This window comes from Megalops cyprinoides, chromosome 18, assembly GCF_013368585.1.
Source record: "Megalops cyprinoides isolate fMegCyp1 chromosome 18, fMegCyp1.pri, whole genome shotgun sequence".
NCBI classification, from domain to species: domain Eukaryota; kingdom Metazoa; phylum Chordata; class Actinopteri; order Elopiformes; family Megalopidae; genus Megalops; species Megalops cyprinoides.
Genome location: NC_050600.1, coordinates 1,037,712 through 1,052,711, shown reverse-complemented (window position 1 = coordinate 1,052,711; position 15,000 = coordinate 1,037,712). Strand labels below are relative to the sequence as shown.

Here is a 15,000-nt window from a genome sequence, read left to right as displayed (position 1 = left end):
CACTCACCTGTTCCTCACTGAGGGGGAGCCAGTATATGCAGGGGGCAGTTTTGGTTTTGCAGAACAGGTCATCCAGCAGCTTGGCTGGGGGCTCCTCTGGGGCTTTCTCTGCTACAGCCAGAGAGAAACATCTCTTCAGAACACACCACTGTCACTACACTGCACACACTCATCTCAATCACTCACTCACTCACTCACTCATCTCACTCACTCATCTCACTCACCTCACTCACCTCACTCACCTCACTCACCTCACTCACTCACCTCACTCACCTCACTCACAGAGAGAGCGATCACACACACAGAGCGAGCACACACACACACATACACACACAAACACAAGCACACACACACACACACACAAACGCACACACACTCACACACACACACACACACACGCACACACACACACACACACACGCACGCACACTCACACACACACGCACGCACACTCACACACACACACTCACCCACTCACCCTTCTTGTCGGTCTTCCTCTCCTTGCTCTTGCCCCTCTCCTTGCGCCTCCTCTCTCTGTCGCGGGAGCGGGAGCGTCTGGCCCCTCCCTCCCGGTCCTCTCCGGGTTTGCCGAAATCCCGCACCTTGTCGCGGTCCCACTCTCTCTCTGCGCGGGCCCTCTCCCTGCGCTCCATCTCCCTCTCTCTCTGCGCCCACAGGTCCCGCTCCGGCAGCAGCGGGGGGGGCTTTCCCCCTGGGCCCCCGGCCACGCCCGCCCCGTCCTCCTCTACCCCCCCGTCCCCCGACAGCAGACCCCTGTGGAAATCCAGCTGCAGCCAGGGAGACAGAGGGAGGTCAGCACACACGTATTGCAGAGAACTAATACAGAGAGACACACACACGCACACACACACACACACACGCATTGCAGAGAACTAATACAGAGAGACACACTGTATGACAAAGGCACATTTACACAAACCAGCACACACACGCACACACACACATGCACGCACACACACACACGCTCGCACGCACACACAAGCTCTCACCTCGTCCTGCTCGCAGAAGTCCACACTGAGGACTTTGGGGTTACTCTGGGGCCACTTGACCCCATGCAGAGCATTACGGGTCGCAACTGCCTCCTCTGTGGTAGAGTACTGAGAGAGAGAGAGAGAGAGAGACATCAGCTCCTCTGTGGTAGAGTACTGAGAGAGAGAGAGAGAGAGAGAGAGACATCAGCTCCTCTGTGGTAGAGTACTGAGAGAGAGAGACACACATCAGCTCCTCTGTGGTAGAGTACTGAGAGAGAGAGAGAGAGAGAGAGAGAGACATCAGCTCCTCTGTGGTAGAGTACTGAGAGAGAGAGAGAGAGAGACACATCAGCTCCTCTATGGTAGAGTACAGAGAGATAGAGAGAGAGAGAGAGAGAGAGAGAGAGAGAGAGAGAGAGAGAGAGAGAGAGACACACATCAGCTCCTCTGTGGTAGAGTACTGAGAGAGAGAGACACATATCAACTCCTCTGTGGTAGAGTACTGAGAGAGAGACACACATCAGCTCCTCTGTGGTAGAGTACTGAGAGAGGGAGATACATACATCAGTGTAGTAGAGTACTGAGAGAGACTCACGGTGACGTAGCAGTGGGACTTGATCTTGTCGATCCAGAATCCCTCCTCCAGCACGGTGCCCGTGCGATTCAGCAGCTCCTTCAGCTGGCCCAGAGTGAACGGCCGCACCTGCAGCGTGGGTCAGAGGTCAGGGCGGGAGTATGTGCGTGTGTGTATGTATGTGTGCGTGCGTGAGTGTGAGTGGAGAGTGAGTGTGCGCGTGTGTGTGTGTATATGAGTGTGAGTGGAGAGTGCGTGTGCGCGCGCGCGGTATGCAGTCTCACCAGGTGGCAGACGTGCACGATGTTGGTGACCTTGCCGCGGGGGGGAGAGGGCTGCTTGGCTGTACGCACGGGGTCGTCGATGGTGACGGACACGCCCGCTTTCTGCTGGCTGATGGAGCGACGCACCAGGGTGTCGCTGGGGGTCACTGCGGGACAGGAGAGGAGGAGAGAGGAGAGGGTGTTTATCCCAGCCCTCCTTTTACAGGGAGCCCAAACCATCAGGACGTAAACCCCCCCCGGTCCATTACGGACGGGTGAACAGATCCCAGGCTCGCGTTCAGCTGGCTGCTCATTGGCTTCCTTCCTCACACTCTCCTCCAATCACCTTTCTTTCCGTCCCCCTCGTGGGCTGCAGGAGCGTGCGTTTCCATGGCAACCTCAGCACAGCTGTCCTTACTTTCCTCCTTAAGAGACACTGGCCTTCCTCCCCGCACCTCCTCCTCCTCCTCCTCCTGCTCCTTCTGTCCATTCTCCTGGCCCTCAGCAGGAACCACCTGAACGAGGGGGAGAGGGAGGGAGGGGAGGAGAGAATGAGAGTGTTTATCAGAGAGGGGGAAAGAGGGAGGTGGGGACAGAGTTTTGGCAGCAGGTGCTCCTGCAGGAACCTCACCTGTGTGACGGTGCGGCGGATCTTCAGGCCTGACTCCAGGCCAGGTTCCCCGCCCTCGCCCCGCTCCGGCACCTCCTCGTCCCCGGACAGACGGGCCTCCTCAGGGTGCAGCTCCACCACCGCCTCCTGGCTCCCCGCTCCAGGCTTCATGTCCGGAATCAGAGACTGCAGGAGATACATGAATCAAACTGTGACCTATGAAAGCTGCTGTGGATAAGAGGATCAGCTTAATGACAATAGCGTATCAGTATGTTAGCATAATGCTGTTTCAGCGTTGCGTGAGCGCTGTACCTTCAGTGAGTCTGTGGCGTATCGGTATGTTAGCGTAACGCTGTTTCAGCGTTGCGTGAGCGCTGTACCTTCAGTGAGTCTGTGGCGTATCGGTATGTTAGCGTAACGCTGTTTCAGCGTTGCGTGAGCGCTGTACCTTCAGTGAGTCTGTGGCGTATCGGTATGTTAGCGTAACGCTGTTTCAGCGTTGCGTGAACACTGTACCTTCAGTGAGTCTGTGGTGATGCTGATGGAGGGCTTCTTGGCTGTGACTGCTGTGCTGGAGCCCCACCTCCTCTTCCTCCCCGCCGGGCCGCCAGACTCCGCCTCCCCCTGAGTCCCTGGGGGCGATGCCCCCATGCTGCCTGCCCCGCCCCCTGGGGGAGGCTTACTGGCTGCTGAGAGGAAGAGGCGCGGTCACTCACAGGCTGCAACCCTCAGAGAGGGACTGAACCCCAGCTGCTTCAGCTGTGTGCTAATATTTCTAAAGCTTTATTATTTCATTCCTGCACACAGCTGGAGATCACACATAAAATATTAAAGCTTTAAAATACAATAAAAAAAAATTATATGGGTAAAGGTGAGCTGTACTCACTGGTCAGGGAGATCTTGCGGGCAGCAAATGCTTTGGGTGTGGTGCTCTGAAAGAAAGACAGGAGATAGAGACCCCAGCATGGGGGGGAGGTGAGAGAGAGACGGGCAGGGAGACCAGGCCAACGGACAGAGAAAGAGAGAGAGAGAGAGAGACGTACAGCTATCAATTCAAAAAGGAAAAACAAAAACCAAAATAAAGAGGGGAAGGAGAGGCGGAGAGTCAGCAGCTGCAAACACACGTTCCCCCGTCCGACAGCGCGAGACAACACCGTAACTCTGCGTCACCCTAACGCCACTACACACTGCACATAACACACCACACACGTTCCCCCGTCCGACAGCGCGAGACAACACCGTAACTCTGCGTCACCCTAACGCCACTACACACTGCACATAACACACCACACACGTTCCCCCGTCCGACAGCACGAGACAACACCGTAATTCTGCGTCACCCTAACGCTACTACACGCTGCACGTAACACACCAGAGACTACACCGTAACTCTGCGTCACCCTAATGCCACTACACACTGCACATAACACACCAGAGACTACACACTAACACTGTGTCACCCTAATGTCACTACACACTGCACATAACACATCAAAGAGACAACACCGTAACTCTGCGTCACCCTAATGTCACTACACACTGCACGTAACACACCAGAGACTACACACTAACACTGTCTCACTCCAACACCACTACACACTGCACATAACACACCAGAGAGACTATAACCCACCAGATAGAGATACTCTAGTATACCTAAGATACAAGTACTTCTAACACAGAGACTGTAACACACTAGAGAGATTATATGATACCAGAAATACATGCGCCTAAAACCACTGACTGTACACACCAGAGACTACAAAACAATAAAGATAAACGCCTGTAACACCAGACGCTGTAACAAACCAGAGAGACTAACTCACCAGACACCAAAGTGTGTAACACCCTAGGGACCAGCGACTGTAACCCCCCAGAGAGAGCGTAAAACACACTGAAAGCGAGCAGCAGGCTGGCTGCACATGCAGGGGGAAGGAGGTGTCTGCAGCCGCTGTCTGTCACACCACTGACCTGCTGCCTGGCGCCACTGCAGCGAGGCAAATACAGACCCACGGGATTGTGGGTAATCTACACTGGCCTTCTGGGAGCTACGCACAGGGCCTCCACCAAGACGCATGAAGCGTCAGCATCAACAAGCCAAATTAAAGCTGCAGTAACAAGCCCATACTGATAAAGATCCATTATATTTTAATTTAGCCAATCTTTCAATTCTCCAAGTTAAAAAAGCTGGGTAAACAAAATCTACACATTTTTAAATGTATTTTAAATGTAAATACATACATCTGTAAAAACAGAAAAAATGGCAAGTTATTTCCTGGTACCATTTGACACCTGATCCTCACTGGCTTGGCTATGGCCCAATCGCACGGCAGTGTGTACTGTATCTAGGCAACAAGGGTCCAATCAGAGGAAGCTGAGGAGTGTGGGCGGGACTCGGTTTGAGAGTGCGCTGACTGGTCAGCTGACAGGACCTGCTCTTTTGGGTTTTTGAGGGGACAGGCTGATGGTGATTGGCTGGCCTCCTCCAGGCAGGGTGAGAGTCTCAGACGGAGGGCGGGGGGTGGCTGGGGGAGGCCCTGCGGCACAGCCCGGCGCTGCAGGAGGGAAGCGTCTCTCCCCCCTCCTCCGCTCTGCTCTGTGTGAGGCAGTCTGGTTTATGAGCAAAAGTGGGCCCACTCCCCGAGCAGACGGGGGGGCAGGGAACAGCAGCACCCCACACTGGCTCTCCCAGGGCAGTCTTAACAAACGCAGGCAGGCAGGAGCAACGTTGAGTGCAACTTCTGCACAGAAACTCAGAGAAACTCAAACACTCCAGCACTTTCACCCATAGCTCCATGACAGAGGAGGAGCAAAGCCAGGCTGAGGCCGTGAGGCCAGAAGTCTGTCTGATGCAGGGTTTTACAGTGCGACACAATCCAGACGAAGAACAGCGAAAACAGGCACTGACTGTAGAGAGCGAGAGGGAGCCGCGCTCAGGCAGACTCTAACGCAGCCGGGAGTCTGCCATCACCGCTGCAAACGATGACAAAAGCACTCCCATCCTGCTGGTGTGCTGCTGCGAAGCTCTTTTCAAGGGAAAGGCTGTTGATTGACAGTAGTGTCCCCAACCTGCAGGCAGCTCAAGCTGACTGTGGAACCCTGGGCCCAGGAAACACTGCTGCACACAGTAATCCGCACTCAAGGGAAATTTCTCCAATCTTTGTGTGGTAATCCGCACTCAGGGGGATTTTCTCCAGTCTCTGTGCAGTAATCCGCACTCAGGGGGGATTTTCTCCAGTCTCTGTGCAGTAATCCGCACTCAGGGGGGATTTCTCCAGTCTCTGTGCAGTAATCTGCACTCAGGGGGGGATTTTCTCCAGTCTCTGTGCGGTAATCCGCACTCAGGGGGGATTTTCTCCAGTCTCTGTGCAGCATAAAGATGCTCTGAAGGCACAGTGGAGGTGCTCCTAAGCAGTTAAGGACAGAGCTCCTGCACCCAAACCCCTCCATTTGCAGCTGAGGTGACACTAACGCAGCTTTGGGTCCTGTTCTAGTCACCGCATTTGTCCATGTGAATGAATCTGCTGAGTCCAAATCAAAGTCACTCGTGTTTGTTCAGGTGGAATCATGTCGCTGAAGCTGCACTAGCAGAGCAGGTTGTATCCTGTGTGTTCAGAAAGATCACAGTCCAGGACAGGTTGAGTTTGTAATCCCAGAACCGCACAGCAATTCCAGGACAGGTGTGCTTGTAATCGCAGGACAGAGCACCATCCAGCAGCTGCAGGGACTGCAGTCACATGTGCTGCGGCAGGCAGGAACTCCACAGGGACAGAAATAAACCAACCAAACAAGATAAAGTTCAGAGCGCAGGAGTAGGCTGGATTCCCACAGCGTGTCATTTCAGAGTCCGGATCTTCCGCCGCTGCATCGCTGTGGCGGGCATGGGAGCACGGAGGCCACGCCTCCCAGCCAAGCCAGCTGTCCAATCAGCAGCTCCCTGTGTGCCTCTCAGTGCAGCGCAGACGCGGCCCGGCTCAGGTACAGCCGAGGCCCAGGGCCATAGCACAACAGGTGTAGGAGGGCGAGGAGAGGAGGTAGTGCGCAGGTGCCATTACGGGCAACGGAACAGGCAAGAGCACCTTTACAACAAAGCAATCAATGGGGTTTTAAACATCAGCCAGAGAGACAGAGACAGAGAGAGAGTCCCCAGCACGGTCATAACACGCTGGCATCCTTCAGTTTCCATGGTGACAGAGATCATGACATGCACAAACACACTCTCTCTCAGAGTGAAGCATACACAAACACACACACAAAGCTATGACACTTTAAAAGGGATGAAGGTGTTCAAGAAAGGTAAAGCTCTGTAGGGCGGGTGTAGCTGTATACGGCAGGTAAAGCTCTGTAGGGCGGGTGTAGCTCTGTAGGGCGGGTGTAGCTGTATACGGCAGGTAAAGCTCTGTAGGGCGGGTCTAACTGTATACGGCAGGTAAAGCTCTGTAGGGCGGGTGTAGCTGTATACGGCAGGTAAAGCTCTGTAGGGCGGGTGTAGCTCTGTAGGGCGGGTGTAGCTGTATACGGCAGGTAAAGCTCTATAGGGCGGGTGTAGCTCTGTAGGGCGGGTGTAGCTGTATACGGCAGGTAAAGCTCTGTAGGGCGGGTGTAGCTCTGTAGGGCGGGTGTAGCTGTATACAGCAGGTAAAGCTCTGTAGGGCGGGTGTAGCTGTATATGGCAGGTAAAGCTCTGTAGGGCGGGTGTAGCTGTATACGGCAGGTAAAGCTCTGTAGGGCGGGTGTAGCTGTATATGGCAGGTAAAGCTCTGTAGGGCGGGTGTAGCTCTGTAGGGCGGGTGTAGCTGTATACGGCAGGTAAAGCTCTGTAGGGCGGGTGTAGCTGTATATGGCAGGTAAAGCTCTGTAGGGCGGGTGTAGCTGTATACGGCAGGTAAAGCTCTGTAGGGCGGGTGTAGCTGTATACGGCAGGTAAAGCTCTGTAGGGCGGGTGTAGCTCTGTAGGGCGGGTCTAACTGTATACGGCAGGTAAAGCTCTGTAGGGCGGGTGTAGCTGTACACGGCAGGTAAAGCTCTGTAGGGCGGGTGTAGCTCTGTAGGGCGGGTGTAGCTGTATACGGCAGGTAAAGCTCTGTAGGGCGGGTGTAGCTGTATATGGCAGGTAAAGCTCTGTAGGGCGGGTGTAGCTGTATACGGCAGGTAAAGCTCTGTAGGGCGGGTGTAGCTGTATATGGCAGGTAAAGCTCTGTAGGGCGGGTGTAGCTCTGTAGGGCGGGTGTAGCTGTATACGGCAGGTAAAGCTCTGTAGGGCGGGTGTAGCTGTATATGGCAGGTAAAGCTCTGTAGGGCGGGTGTAGCTGTATACGGCAGGTAAAGCTCTGTAGGGCGGGTGTAGCTGTATACGGCAGGTAAAGCTCTGTAGGGCGGGTGTAGCTCTGTAGGGCGGGTCTAACTGTATACGGCAGGTAAAGCTCTGTAGGGCGGGTGTAGCTGTACACGGCAGGTAAAGCTCTGTAGGGCGGGTGTAGCTCTGTAGGGCGGGTGTAGCTGTATACGGCAGGTAAAGCTCTGTAGGGCGGGTGTAGCTGTATACGGCAGGTAAAGCTCTGTAGGGCGGGTGTAGCTCTGTAGGGCGGGTGTAGCTGTATACGGCAGGTAAAGCTCTGTAGGGCGGGTGTAGCTGTATACAGCAGGTAAAGCTCTGTAGGGCGGGTGTAGCTGTATATGGCAGGTAAAGCTCTGTAGGGCGGATGTAGCTGTATACGGCAGGTAAAGCTCTGTAGGGCGGGTGTAGCTGTATACGGCAGGTAAAGCTGTATAGGGTGGGGCAGCTGGTGGCACAGCAGTGTCATTTTGGGTACACTGGCAGAGAGAGGGAGGATCCTCCTTTTAAAGTGACACAGCTCTTTAAACACCCCCAGACCATCAAGGCACCCAACCACACACACACACACACACACACACACACACAGCGCATTCACTCCTGCCTGTCAGAGCAAAATCACCCCCCACCTTCACAGCAAGTGTGTGTGTGTGCGCATGCATGCGTGCACTGAGAGAGTGTGTATGTGTCTGTGCGCGCGCATTCAGTGTGTGTGTGTGTGTGCGTGTTGAGAGAGAATGTATGTGTGTGTGTGCGTGCGTTGTGAGTGTGTGTGCGCACATTGAGAGAGAGAGAGAGAGCGTGTGTGTGTGTGTGTGTGTGCGCGTTTGTTGAGAGAGAGAGAGCGTGTGTGTGTGTGTGTGTGTGTGCGCGTTTGTTGAGAGAGAGAGAGAGCGTGTGTGTGTGTATGTGTGTGTGTGCGCGTTTGTTGAGAGAGAGAGCGTGTGTGTGTGTGTGTGCGCGTTTGTTGAGAGAGAGAGAGCGTGTGTGTGTATGTGTGTGTGTGTGCGCGTTTGTTGAGAGAGAGAGAGCGTGTGTGTGTGCGTTTGTTGAGAGAGAGAGCGTGTGTGTGTGTGCGTTTGTTGAGAGAGAGAGAGAGCGTGTGTGTGTGTGTGTGTGTGTGTGTGCGTTTGTTGAGAGAGAGAGAGTGTGTGTGTGTGTGTGTGTGTGTGTGTGTATGTGTGTATGTGTGTGTGTGTGTGTGTGTGTGTGTGTGTGTGTGTGTGTGTGTGTGTGTATGTGTGTGTGTGTGTGTGTGTATGTATGTGTGTGCGCGCACACCCCCTCTGGCCTGTATGTCTGTAATAATCAGCCTAGCTTTCTTTCCCTGCTGAAAGATTTGCTGTGATATGCACTGTGACATTCATCTTTCAGCACTGCCAGCAGGAGTTTCAGCAGGAGTGCGCATGTGTGTCAGTGCTGTGCGTCTCTGCTGGAACACACTGATGTCAGCGCAGGTAACTCGAACACAGGTAATATGTACGCGTGTGTGTGTGTGTGTGTGTGTGTGTGTGTGTGTGTGTGTGTGTGTGTTGCAGTTGGAGGTGCTGGAACGCAGCACAGAGAGGGCCTGACGCTGTGTACCCCCTGCACATGCAATAAAGACACAGACCCACAGCATCAGCAGAGTAACCCGCACAACACAGAGCCTCTGAAGTCCTGTCAGTCAGAGAGCTTTGCCCCGAGTCTGCCCCGAGCGCGTGCTGCCTGCGCCCCCGAGTCTGCCCTGAGCGTGCGTCACCTGTGGCCCCGAGTCTGCCCTGAGCGTGCGTCACCTGTGGCCCCGAGCGCGTGCTGCCTGCGGCCCCGAGCACGTGCTGCCTGCGCCCCCGAGTCTGCCCTGAACGTGCGTCACCTGTGGCCCCGAGCGCGTGCTGCCTGCGCCCCCGAGTCTGCCCTGAGCGTGCGTCACCTGTGGCCCCGAGCGTGTGCTGCCTGCGGCCCCGAGTCTGCCCTGAGCGTGCGTCACCTGTGGCCCCGAGCGTGTGCTGCCTGCGGCCCCGAGTCTGCCCTGAGCGTGCGTCACCTGTGGCCCCGAGCGTGTGCTGCCTGCGGCCCCGAGTCTGCCCTGAGCGTGCGTCACCTGTGGCCCCGAGCGTGTGCTGCCTGCGGCCCCGAGTCTGCCCTGAGCGTGCGTCACCTGCGGCCCCGAGCGTGTGCTGCCTGCGCCCCCGAGTCTGCCCTGAGTGCGCGCTGCCTGTGGCCCCGAGTGCGTGCTGCCTGTGGTCCCGAGCCCTCGCTGTCTGCGGCCCCGAGTGTGTGCTGCCTGTGGCCCCGAGTGTGTGCTGCCTGTGGCCCCGAGTGTGTGCTGCCTGTGGCCCCGAGTCTGCCCTGAGTGCGCGCTGCCTGCGGCCCCGAGTGTGTGCTGCCTGTGGCCCCGAGTGTGTGCTGCCTGTGGCCCCGAGTCTGCCCTGAGTGCGCGCTGCCTGCGGCCCCGAGTGCGTGCTGACAGCGTCATGTGATCTACAGCCAGCCGCTGTAAACTGCGCGGGATAAACAAGGCTAGCGAATGGAAATATCATCTAAATATGACAATAACACTGCACAGCTGAGAAGGAAACCACCCTCCTGTACATAATAAATGCACATGCTGTCACCAGAGTGGAATCTATAACTGGTCTAAACCAGATGCACTGCGGTCAGAGTGCGGTCAGCATGACCTCTGCGGTCAGCACGAGCCCTGCGGTCAGAGTGCGGTCCGTGGGAAGTGTGGCTGTGAGTAGAGGTCAGCTGGTCACTGCTGAGACTCATGGCAGGTCAGTTGGGTAAGATCCCTGCTGATTGGATCCAAACTGACAGAGCAGCAGCCTTAAGCCCCGCCCCTTTGGCCCCATGCCCCTCCCCTCGGGCCCATGCACCCCTGCTGCACCCCGCGTGTGGCCTTACCTCCTCCAAGCCGCCCTCACTGCTCTCTGGCGCCGCCTGGCCCTCAGGCCGAGACTCTGACTCCGGACTCCCCTCCACCTCCATGGCAGAGCTAACCTGCTTTCCCACCCTGACAGACAGACAGACAGACAGAGGGGGGTTATACACACAGGCAAACACCAAACCAGCGTCCCTGTAGAAGCCTGCTTACAATCACTAATACCTGTCCCGAACAATATAAGTACACTGTATTTCGACAAGCCTTTCAATAAGATTCTCAAGGGGCATAGTGGCGGTTATGTGCATCACAGGTACCAACCCCATGAGGTACGAACACACAGCAGCACAGGTCTGCAGCCCGCCATGCAGAGGAACACTGCCATTCAGCTCAGAGGGAGGCAGACTCAGTGGAGGCGTAGGGGGGTGCGGCTGGTTGGGAGACCGATCTGGGTCACTCCTGCCTCTGTGCTATAAATAACTCCACCGACCGCCACCCCAGAGTGAAGCCCACATGCGAAACTCACATTCCCTCACACACACGCTCACACACACACACACGCTCACTCTCTTTCTCACACACACACACACGCACGCACACACACAGGAACAGCGCTCTCAGCATTAGCAGACCGAGCTCGTTCAGTACGGAGATGACACACCTCTAACAGACTCGCACCAGCATGCTAATGAGCTCCAGCTCTGACGCTCTGCTAACGTTTCTGTGACACGGCCAGCCAGGCTGGGAATGACCCACGTTCCCACGTTCCTCCCAGCTTCTCCCCTGGCTGGTTTCAGGAAGCTGGCTGCATTGTGCACCTTTGGCGATTCTGGGAGAGGCCAGCATGAGCCAGGCAACCCAAGGCACACGTTACTACCGGTGTCACTATGGTAACCACACCGCACCCCACACAGCGCCCATTTGGCTCAGTCTGCTGGGGTCAGCCCCGTCCTGCGGGGGTCAGCCGCATCCTGTGGCCCCCACACCTGGGCTCACCATCAACTGTTCCCACAATTCCTCTTACAGCCCCACCCTAACCCATCACCCCTTACCCCTCACCCTAACCCCTGACCCCCCTCAGAGACCACACCGCTGTGCCAACACAGCAGTGCATCAGGCCTCCTCAGAATGACCTCTGACCTTTCGGTTGGTCATGTGACCTGTTTTCCAGTGCATCTTGGGAAACCACCCCACCACCTTCCTGAATTTTTGTTTTGTTCCCCCACAACATGGCAATTTGCTGAGCAACACCAAATCTGAGATTTACTCAATATTACGCACGGGGGGAAAAGCTGACACCCTGCCTGATAAAAGTAAGTGCATTCATAAATATTATTGGTGGCTATACTGGCAGGCTGAAGCTTATCAATGTGTGAGACTTTACATTAGCTACACAAAGCAAGCCTGCACAAAGAACAACAGTCTAGCCAGCTGGAATCTCACATGATCACAATATCATGTTCAAACACCTGTCCTTTTTTATAAGGCAACACCCATTTGGGTCAAAAGCTGGTGCAGGCGGGAGGATCCTCAGGCAGAGAGATCAGGTTAAAACACCCTGGGGACGAATCAAAACCGGTTCATGAAGAACAGGGTTACTGCAGGCTAATGTGGTGTAGACGGTTAGCCTGATTCAGCCCTAAATATGGCTGAAGTGTAAGTAAAACACACGGCAGAGTGTAGTGAGAATGGGGGAAATGTTTCAGGTTAAAAGTATTTATGTAGAGCAAAACAGATATCCACTGGGCTGCTCTTCTCGTTCATGTCCCAAGGTTCTCCAGGGACCGGAGAAACAAAGAGAGTAAGACATGGTGAGGAGAGAGAAGCCATGAGCCACGCAGGGTGATATAAAAGCTTCAGCTGCAAGAGTGAGGAAACCTCTCGAGTTTTAAACCGGTTTTCCAAAGAACAGTCTGTACACGCAGTTACAGCGCTGCTGGTCTGTGCTAAAGCCAAACCTGCGGGGCTGGATCGTTACTCCTACATCAGGGAGGACACTCGCGGCGTGACGGCAGTTTACGGGGAAACCCGCACACATCGCGGTGAAACGCCATCTCAAACACACGCAGCGCATTACTAATTCATTACAGACGAGCTGCGTCTTACAGTGCCGGTCATGCCCGGCGCCCCTTCCCCCGACCATGTCCCACAGTATCACACACTCACAAGGCATCGGCACCGCTTTCCAGCACGCACATTCATCTGCGACACACGCCGATAACCCCGGCTCCCCCGGGGGGAGAGAGGTGCATCGCTGCTGCGCTGTGCCGGCCCCCTCCCCTGCCGCTCCATCTTACCCGCTTTTGTTGCTGTCGGACAGCATGTTGTTGGGCTCCGGCCCGGACCGCGCAGCTGGCCCCGGCGCGGCAGCGCTGCTGTGACCGGGCGAAGGGCTCTGATTCGGCCTGCGGTTTGGGCTGCGGTGGTATCAGAGCGGCAGGGAGCGCACGGCCGCCATGTTGCACAGAGAGCTCGGAGAATGGGGAGGACCCCGGCTCCGCTCAGCCACACCGGCCGCAGGGCTGCCCGCTCAGCGCCTGACTAAAACTACACTACATTACCCACAGCGACTTGCACGTTACAACTTTTGTATGTTATCCATTTATGCTCCTGGATATGTACCGAGGCAATTCTGGGTTAAGTACCTTGCCCAAGGGTACAACAGCAGGGAACCGGCGCTTTAAATGTAAAAAAAAATGCACCACGGAAGATGTTGTAGTTGATCATCAAAGTAAATAAAAGTGATTGACGATATACATTACCGGAGAAACAACCTCTTGATTTGCAACAACGGTCAACCAACAGTCGCAAACCGAACCACACCACCAACATTATACTACCTTCATAGGCTATGTAGAGTTCCCACTTTTTCCAATTTCACGTGAGTGTTACGTATTTAGTTACATGCGCCTTAGATAACCACGAAAAAATTTTTTTCCAAGCTGAATTCAAAATGAAACTGACCGTTGCTTGATGGCGCCCCTTGTTTCATATGTTAAAAATTACGTCTCTTCAAATATAATTTATCGAGCAATTCCAATGCCGTCTTTAAATTCGTGTTGAGCTAAACTGTGGTTTTGAAGTCGTTTTTCTTCGGATCGGTTTAGCCTCGCCTCATCAGTCCCTCCTACCGATGCTTTATGGAGAGCGTTAACTGCTCCAGGGTCAGAACTTAAATTCAAAATCTCACCCGATTTGCAAGTAACATTTCCTATCACAAAACACCGATCGACACTTTTCAAGCAATTCACTCCACAAGGTTTCAATAGCTCATGGTGTGACTGACACGGGTCCTCCAGGCTTCACTGAGAAACCTCTCCCATCTGTTTTCCACTGTGGTGAGCCTTCCAGCCGAACAGGAACTGCTCAACACGGAGCAGCACAAGTGATACGGCACTGCAGCCTCAGAGCTCTGAGCATCCTCGAACCCGGGCTTTCATTCTGCCTCTTCATCAGCTCTGACTGAACTGATGGAAGCCCTCACACAGCACTGTTAACCCCACAGGGTCGGCATAGAGAGGTCTGCTTCTGTCAGAGTGCACAGGTTAACCTGTGGTTGGGCATGAATAGTGTTGTGCTCACACTCACTGGTCCAGTAATGTTGTTAGCCTTGTCTGACACTGTTGCTTGTTTAAATTGAGTGCATACACTTATGTTCTATTGTGATGGAAGTAATTCCATGGTAAAACCAGTACAGGCACCTGCTTAGCAAATAATAGTGATGGTTACATGTTTAACTGTTATGGAAACTGCTAGCAGGCTGTACTACATGAGAAATATTTACACATTTTATTTTATATTCTTTCATACTCTTTTTTAATGCTTAACTCATGAACCCACTGGTGGATGTGAGTGCAGCACACAAGTGTGTGGCTGCAGATCAGCGTTACGGCTGCAGTTTAGCGTTACAGCTGCAGTTTGGCGTTACGGCTGCAGTTTGGCGTTACGGCTGCAGATCAGCGTTACGGCTGCAGTTTGGCATTACAGCTGCAGATTGGCATTACGGCTGCAGATTGGCGTTAGAGCTGCAGTTTGGCGTTAGAGCTGCAGTTTGGCGTTACGGCTGCAGTTTGGCGTTACGGCTGCAGATCGGCGTTACGGCTGCAGTTTGGCGTTACGGCCGCTGTGCTGGAGAAAGCCGCAGGTGTGACGCTCCGCAGTGCTGACCCGCAGGCTGTGTTTCTCCCACCATCCCTCCACACTCTGCTCTTTATTACACACCTCCTGAACACAGGGCTGCCTTGGAAACCGGTGAGGCAGAAGTCCGAATGAAGTCTGGGCTTTTAAAGGCATGTTACAGTGATCTGAGCTGGGGATGAAACCTATAACCTTCTGATGTCAGGTCAGATGCACCATCCCCCAC

At 54.5% G+C, this 15,000-nt stretch overlaps 1 protein-coding gene across 1 annotated transcript in view; it reads right to left on the bottom strand.

Moving 5' to 3' along the window:
- Positions 1-15,000, bottom strand: part of acin1b (apoptotic chromatin condensation inducer 1b) — a 24,200-nt gene that overhangs the window by 1,452 nt on the left and 7,748 nt on the right. Inside the window, exons 8-18 of the mRNA XM_036551735.1 lie at positions 12,935-13,066; positions 10,661-10,769; positions 3,326-3,371; positions 2,956-3,128; positions 2,461-2,625; positions 2,176-2,344; positions 1,851-1,996; positions 1,588-1,695; positions 1,011-1,118; positions 479-788; positions 8-108 (exon numbers count right to left, since the gene is read on the bottom strand). Of these exons, the coding sequence (XP_036407628.1) occupies positions 8-108; positions 479-788; positions 1,011-1,118; positions 1,588-1,695; positions 1,851-1,996; positions 2,176-2,344; positions 2,461-2,625; positions 2,956-3,128; positions 3,326-3,371; positions 10,661-10,769; positions 12,935-13,066 (1,567 nt within the window). The remainder of the gene's footprint in view (positions 1-7; positions 109-478; positions 789-1,010; positions 1,119-1,587; positions 1,696-1,850; positions 1,997-2,175; positions 2,345-2,460; positions 2,626-2,955; positions 3,129-3,325; positions 3,372-10,660; positions 10,770-12,934; positions 13,067-15,000) is intronic.